Source organism: Triticum urartu, chromosome 7A, assembly GCF_056163025.1.
Source record: "Triticum urartu cultivar PI428250 chromosome 7A, HENAU_Tu73, whole genome shotgun sequence".
NCBI classification, from domain to species: Eukaryota; Viridiplantae; Streptophyta; class Magnoliopsida; order Poales; family Poaceae; genus Triticum; species Triticum urartu.
Genome location: NC_141879.1, coordinates 46,255,982 through 46,263,664, shown reverse-complemented (window position 1 = coordinate 46,263,664; position 7,683 = coordinate 46,255,982). Strand labels below are relative to the sequence as shown.

Here is a 7,683-nt window from a genome sequence, read left to right as displayed (position 1 = left end):
TGTATCTTAACATTACATGCACAGGTATGTCATTCGACAAGTTAGAATTAAAAATATTATTTGAAATGTGCAAAACACATATATAAAAACTACGTTAGTGCCGAGTAAAAAAGTTTAGTATAAGTAATATAGATCGATTCACACATGAGGTGTGATATAAACATTGATTATCCTTTTTTGGTCGGTTTTTATAAATTTTTGTAGTAAAAAACAATTTTTAACACTTCAAATTCTGCATTAAAACACAGAAATCGCTAGATTATAAAAACTAACAATTTAGACCTCGCTAGAACGTGAAACTACCAATTTAGACCTCTCAATAAAATTGAATAGTAATGAAATTAACTTCATTGTCAAGATATGAAGCAAAATTAGTATAAATCCCAATGTTACAAGCAATGTAGTTCATAATTAATTAAACAGACAATGTAGCTGCAACTTGTTAAGCTGCTTTATCATATCTTTTCTTAGCAATTCAACAATGATACTCTGTTGCGACAACGTCGTCCGCTGGTATATCTAACGATTTGTCACTAGTGACATCTTGTACATCTTGAACGTAGTGTAGAAAATATCATATATGACGGAAGTAATTAATTATTAATCTTTTGCATCAAATGAATTATTTAATTAAACAAATGTCTTAATGAACCATAATAGTAGCAATCGTTATGCAAGAATTACTTAGTTTTCTTTCTCCTATGATACGCCAATGTAATTATGTTAGAATCTTCCACCCAAATAGTGGCATTTTCATTCTTCGCAAGTTTCCCTGCATGCTTTCCACCCCCACGAGCCATGTTTATGCAAATGAATTTTTTCCGTCCTGTGACAGGAGAGTACGGTATACATGACATACAATTAATGGTACTCTAAAACTAAAAGTGATTGATTAGTTACACCAATGTCTTAACTTTCTTCAGTTCTTCCTATTCTTACGAAACGGAGGGAGTGCACATGGACAAGAATTTTCCTCCTATGATATGGCAATGTCGTTGTGCTAGATGCTTCCCCGAAACAGTGACATTTTTTCCGCCATGCTTTCCACCCCCACGAGCAAAGTTTGGACCGTTCGTCACTCCCGGGACGGCTAAGCCATTGAGCCAATAAATGCGAGTTAACCAAAAGCATGGAGCATACACATACATGACCCGTAACTGTAAGAGAGCCCTCCCCATGAAACTCGATTGAATGCCGACTGGGATGGAAATCAAATGACCCGTAGCTTTCATCGGTGTAATCAGTGATCACCGGCGACACGCGTTGGTGCCTCTCTTGTTGCTCGCGAGCTTGCTTGCCCAATGCAACCCCACACTCTATTTAACCTCACCACACACTCTGCCCAAACGCACACACAAAAAATACTACAAAGTGTTGTGGAAGGGAAGAAGAAGGTGAGGAGAGGAGAGGAGAACCGGCGGCCTCCCCTCCGCTCCCACCGCGCTTAAATGCGGTTTGTTTTTCCGTAGGCGCGCTGCCCGTTTACTCTTACAAAAGCCTCGCTCGCCCGCCTCACTCCTCTGCTCCAGCCAGCCAGCTACTCCCGGTAGCGCACCCACCCCGCCTGCCAGTGCCAGTGCCCAGCGCTAGCGGCCGGCGCGCGCGCCCACGCACCGGGACGTGAGGGCGGCCGAGGAGGAGCGGCCGGGCGGCAATGCACATTGCAACGTGCGTGTGGCAGGAGAAGGCGGCGGCCATGGGCGCGGCAGCCGGGGGCAGGGCCGGCGAGTGCAGGGTGTCGCTCGTCGCGCTGCTGGCCGCGGCGGGGCGCGCGCTCAACTGCGTGGTGAGCTTTGTGGTGTTCTCCTTCCTCGACGTGCTGGACATGGTGCTCTGCCTGGTGTACAAGGTGGTGGACTACGCCGTGGAGGCCGAGTGGAAGCCCTGCTACTGCTCGGCCGCGGCGAGCGAGGACGGCGGCGGCGGGGCAGGCGGCGCCGCGGGGGCGAAGGGGGCGCTGTCTTTCGTGGGCCCGCGGGCGGCGGCGGGGACGAAGGTGGTGCGGCTGTCGTCGTCGTCGGCCAACAAGATGCAGCTGGAGGACGTGTCGGACACGCTCTACGTGCGCGCCTCGCTGCTCTCGGACGCCACCCGGAAGCCGGGCCCCATCGCGCCGGCGCTGACGGTGAGCCCGGCCATCGCGGAGCTCATCCGCGGCAAGATCGACCGCGCGCCGCGCCCGCCGCGGCAGGCGCCCTGCTGGTCCGACTGCGACTGCAAGATGTGCCACTCGTGGAGCACCGGCTCGCGCGCCTCCCACCTCTACGTGCACGTGCAGGCCCCGCCGCCCCCTCCCCCCTCCGGGGCCGCCGAGCAGGAGGCGGTGGTGTTCATCCACGGCTTCATCTCCTCCTCCGTGTTCTGGACGGAGACGGTGTTCCCGGCGTTCAGCCCGGCGGCGCGCGGGCGGTACCGGATGTTCGCCGTGGACCTGCTGGGGTTCGGGCGGAGCCCCAAGCCGGCGGACTCGCTCTACACGCTGCGCGAGCACCTGGAGATGATCGAGCGCTCCGTGCTCCAGCGCTACCGCCTCAAGACCTTCCACGTCGTCGCGCACTCCCTCGGCTCCGTCCTCGCCCTCGCGCTCGCCGTCAAGTACCCCGGCGCCGTCAAGTCCCTCACGCTGCTCGCCCCGGTACGTACATACGTACCCCAGCCACCATGCGTGTGTGCCGGTGGCAGTGCCTGTGCCGTGTCCACCACCAGCCTAGCTAGCTGTTGCTGCTGCTGCTGCGCATACGGAGTGCATGAACTTTGCCATGCATTTACTCGCCGAACTCCGGCTCCCCGGCCCTGCCGACCACCTCCCATTAATGGGCTGCCATAACACCTGAGTGGCCTGTGATCACATAACAATTGAAGTCGCTCACTCGGCATGCGAATCACCTGGCCTGCGCTAACTAACTCTATGCACTTTATAGTAAAATTCCATCAACCGTGTCCGTTTTTACACAAACAAAAGTGTATGATAGTAATAGTTTATGTTTGTAAAATGGTATGGTGGTGGTGCAGCCGTATTTCCCGGTGCCGGCGGAGGAGGCGGGGGCGGCGACGCAGTACGTGATGCGGCGGGTGGCGCCGCGGCGGGTGTGGCCGCCGATCGCGTTCGGGGCGTCGATGGCGTGCTGGTACGAGCACGTGAGCCGGACCATCTGCCTCACCATCTGCAGGCACCACCGGGTCTGGAACAGGCTCTTCAGGATCTTCACCAGAAACAGGTATGCCAACCGCCTCACCTCCTCCTCCTCTCCTCCTGCATATATTATATTATTTTAACCTCACTTTACTATATAATATATTTATACAGCCCTCGTGTAGCATATTTTCTTCTCCTTCTTCTTTTTCCCGGCGGCACGACCAGTAGTCTATATATTTCCCAACCACCTGACCTGCCTGTCCTGGCCTGCATGTTCCTCGGCCGGTCCCGTGACAAGCGAGTCACGATAAGTAACTGCTGGATAGACGTACCCCACCCCACACACAAACGGTCACCGTGCGCACAGGGAACACACACACGGGCAGTACAGTAAACTACCAAGTTGAACACGATCCTGCAGTTATGAATCTCCAGCTACTCCTCCTACCTAGTAAATTTTGAAATGAAATGAAAAACACATTTGCTTTGAAACGAAAACACTATGCTCTGGCCTCTGGCATTCAATTGGCGCGAGACCGGCGGATGAGCCACAGCTGTCGACCCCATTCATGGCGCCACGAGTCCCTCTCCGATCCCACGCGCCCTTTTTTCTGCATTCGTACGCACACTACACCCTCTTCTGCTGCAGGAACGCCCAGAATTTGATTTTAAAAACGAAGCAGACAGGCTATGCGTGGAGACGACGGCGACGGCGACGCCCGTGGGCTCGTATGGCCAAGGGGATCGCTGTCGCCGCCGCGCGCCATCTTCTCCTTCCCTTAAATGATCGCCCCCAAATGTTGTTCGGTAGCAACAGTGGGTGCATGCCGCAGCGTTTGTTTGTCCGGTATTCATTAGCGCCCGACATTCTAGCTAATCCGTGTGTCAAGTCGTCGTGCAGCTGGCTAAGCGAAGCTAATCGCCCTGCCCGATGATGATGACGATCACCGTGGGTTTCCTCCGCGCGCGGCGATGGGCACAGTGGCCGTGGTACGTGGTGGCCTGGTGGGTGGGTGGGATCGTAGTACGTACGTGTGGTCGTGTGGAGGATGGATGCGTGCATGCATTCTTGGCTCGGGCGCGGCAGTCGTGCACGTAGGTGAGCGCTCGCCCGCGCAGCCGGCGCCTAGATTGGCGGTGGCTCACCACCCGGCCATAAACGGCAGCCAGACGGGCCCACAGGCCATGACCCGCACTTATGCGCCACGAAACAAGACGAGCCGCGGAAAAAGTCTTCGGCCGGTACACTCACCCACCACTGCTTAATCCTCATTTTTCTAGCTCCGTGGCACGTAGTAGTAGAATGTGACACTGTACTGTCCTCTCCCCTCTGTCCTCCTGTGTTTTCTGGTTGAGAAAAGTTCCTTCACTCCACGGAAAGAATATATGCTTCGTTTCCCTGTAAAGAAAGAGAAAAAGGGAGAAGAGTATGTGCGTCGTTACACCAACGAGATTGTTAAATCTCAGTCGATCGAGAGTTAATCAAGTCTCGGTGGATGCTACATTCATGGATACCTAATCCTCCCGTCAAGAGAAGAAGCGGATACGCTAACTCTCCCCGTCGTCAAAAGAAAATCTGATAGTCGCAACAGTATATAGTGCAGCGGAATATTTATGGTGGATTCGGTGCGTGGCCACGTACGCGCGTACGGGGCTGGGGTGCATGTCGTGCAGCTGTGCATGTGGGCGGGACGGGACGTGTCGTCTGGACGACGGTGAGTGCCCAGCTAGCTAGCTGCTGCTGCCTTCAATGGCTTCGGTTGTGGAGTCGTGCGGTCGACCGATCGGTCGGTCGATGGGCGGACCTAACATGACAGAACCGCATATGTTGGCACACGAAAGGCCTCCTCCTCCCTTCCCTTGTTTAGCCTAGCTAGTGCTACATGGTGGACACTGCATGCATGCTTGCTTGCTGCTACGTACGCCCGTATTAATCAAGCGCTTGTACAATACAAGGTATTCATGACTTTGCACAGCTCACAACCACACGTTGTATGCTATATATCTTCATGTACCTCTCGTTGTTTTGCCGAAGAAACATGTACCTCTCGCTGTCTCATCATGCACTTCTGTATACTGTACGTTATAAAAGATGGTGCGTGAGTCCCAAAGTCTTGTACGTATGATCATACGTATAATTGGCCGGCAACTGGCTAGCTAGGACGAACTGGTCACATGGCCGGCCTCATGACCCACTGTGCTTGCTTGCAATTCACCAATAACTGCTGAACCAGGGCAAATAATGCATACCCCCTCCTGCTGATGCGTGCTATACCACTCCACTGTACTGAAGGTAACCTGAAAGCTAGGGCAGTGGAGGCCAGTGTAGGGGCAATGAATGAATGAGCGTCCCACCCATATGCATGCATGCATGGCATGACTGAGATCTAGGGAGTTAAGTTTGGCTCCAAGTCGCAATTTTTATTACTGGATTGCGCAAGTACACACGCATGATAGGATACTCCGGGCTGCTCCTACATGCAATGCATGGTCCAGCAGAAGCAATGCAAGTGGAGTGAGTGAGTGCAGCAGTAACGGGTTCCAGTTATGGTTGTATCACATGCTGCAGCCAGACGGCACCATGGCAGGCGATCGGTTGCGAGCACGGGGCAAAGCAAAGATTTTTCTTCTCGTTTTCCATTAGTGGCAGCGCTGTACCGTTGCTCACCGGCACATGCACGGTGCATATACGGGTGTGAGTGGCAGAGAGGGCGAGTGAATGCCGGGCGCTAACTGAGTAACTGACGTGGATGGATGCTGCAGGATGCGGACGTTCCTGATCGAGGCGTTCATGTGCCACACCCACAACGCGGCGTGGCACACCCTGCACAACATCATGTGCCTCAGCGCCAGCAAGATGGGCGCCTACCTGGACGTGGTCGCCGGGCAGCTGAGCTGCAAGGTGGCTCTCTTCCACGGCCGCGACGACGAGCTGCTCCCCGTGGAGTGCACCCTCGCCGTCGGCGCCCGGGTGCCCCGCGCCCGCGTCACCGTCTACGACAACAAGGACCACATCACCATCGTCGTCGGCCAGGAGAAGCTCTTCGCCGCCGAGCTCGAGGCCATCTGGCGGAGCGCCGCCCAGGACTAGCTCCTTCATTCGCTACTGCTACTACTACACCTAGCTCCACATGTACAACCCTACTACTGCTACTACTACTTCAGCTACAGTGATCACCAGTCAGCAACAGTGCACAGGAGGAGGAAGAGAGGAGGAAATCAATGGCCCGTGAGAAAGATTGCAATAACGATTACCCTGAATGCAAGAGCAGATGCCAGGCCGAGTAGGAGGAGGATGGGACGTGGGAGAGCAACTCTGGCATATCCTTTCCAAGAACTATAAATACGTACAGCTGTATCATTTCCATTTTCTCCTTCTTTTTTCTTCTTCTTCTCCTTTCTCCTTGGTAATTAATTAATTAATTAATGATAAAGTGTATGATTAATTGTTTGATTGGACCAGCTTGGCCAATGGTCGTCGTCGTCATCAACAGCCCCTCAATTGTAATATAATACTGTAGTATATATACTATGGACTGGAATGGACTCTTTCAAAGCGGAATTGATTAAGCTGCCGAAGTTGGTTTGATGATTTCATGTGATGGGACGGGTGCTTCGTGGTACTACTACACCTAGCGGAGCACATGAACATGGCCTGCGTTCTGTTGTGACAGGCACGGATTGCTCTGTCGGGGCCTGCTCGAATTTATTTCTGAATTGGGCGAGAGAGACCAACATCACAGTCCCATTGATCGCCACCGGCTTTGTCTGCCAGTGTCTGCCTCCCCGCAGTGTGCTCTTTTTTTTTTAAAATGTCCAGCAATTGCTGGCTATTTCATTGATTCATAGCAGGGAGTGTGCTCTCTTTTTCAATCCCCTCACTAAGGCTCTCCGGTATGCACCTACAGTGCTGTTTGATTTGTGACTAACTTTATCAAAGGTTGTTACACTTAAGGTTAGACAAGTTTAACCAATTTAGATGAACGTTTGGTTCAAGCCACACCTTACGTAAGTCAAACTAGGGCCCATATGACATACACACAAAAAAGTGGCAAGATTTCCTTAGACTTGCCAATTTATGGCTCTCATTTTGATAAACTAATCTTAGGTAAGCTTGGCAAAAATTTGTGGCAAAGTGTGGCAATGCAAGGCCTAGAACCAAACAACCCCTACATCGTTCATTCAGAAACAAAAATGCCAATCTCTGGTTGAATAGTTAGAGGGACATTGGTATTCCAGCCCACCAGGGTTCAAGTCCTGATGCTCGCGTTATTCCTGGGTTTATTTCAGAATTTTTGGTGGTGCGCGTTCAATGGGAGGAGACGTTCCCGTTTACGACGAGGCGCCCACGGTGACTTCGTAAATCTCAAGGTTATATGCCGGCTTAGTCTCTCGGAGGTGCTCATAGACGTAAGGTGTGCGTGTGTACCTTCATAGAGATGAGTGTATGCGCGTATGTATGAGCGCTTGTGTCTGTACTGTGTTAAAAAAGAAACAAAAATACTAGCCCGTTTTTACATGAACCGATGATTATTCACCGCTGCGAG

At 52.4% G+C, this 7,683-nt stretch overlaps 1 protein-coding gene across 1 annotated transcript; it reads left to right on the top strand.

Moving 5' to 3' along the window:
• The first annotated feature begins 1,343 nt into the window (after positions 1-1,343).
• On the top strand, positions 1,344-6,725 carry LOC125521781 (putative lysophospholipase BODYGUARD 1). Its single transcript, XM_048686845.2, has 3 exons — positions 1,344-2,635; positions 3,013-3,218; positions 5,900-6,725. The coding sequence occupies exons 1-3, from the start codon at positions 1,655-1,657 to the stop codon at positions 6,225-6,227; spliced, it is 1,515 nt and encodes a 504-aa protein (XP_048542802.1). The 5' UTR covers positions 1,344-1,654; the 3' UTR covers positions 6,228-6,725.
• Positions 6,726-7,683: the final 958 nt, after the last annotated feature.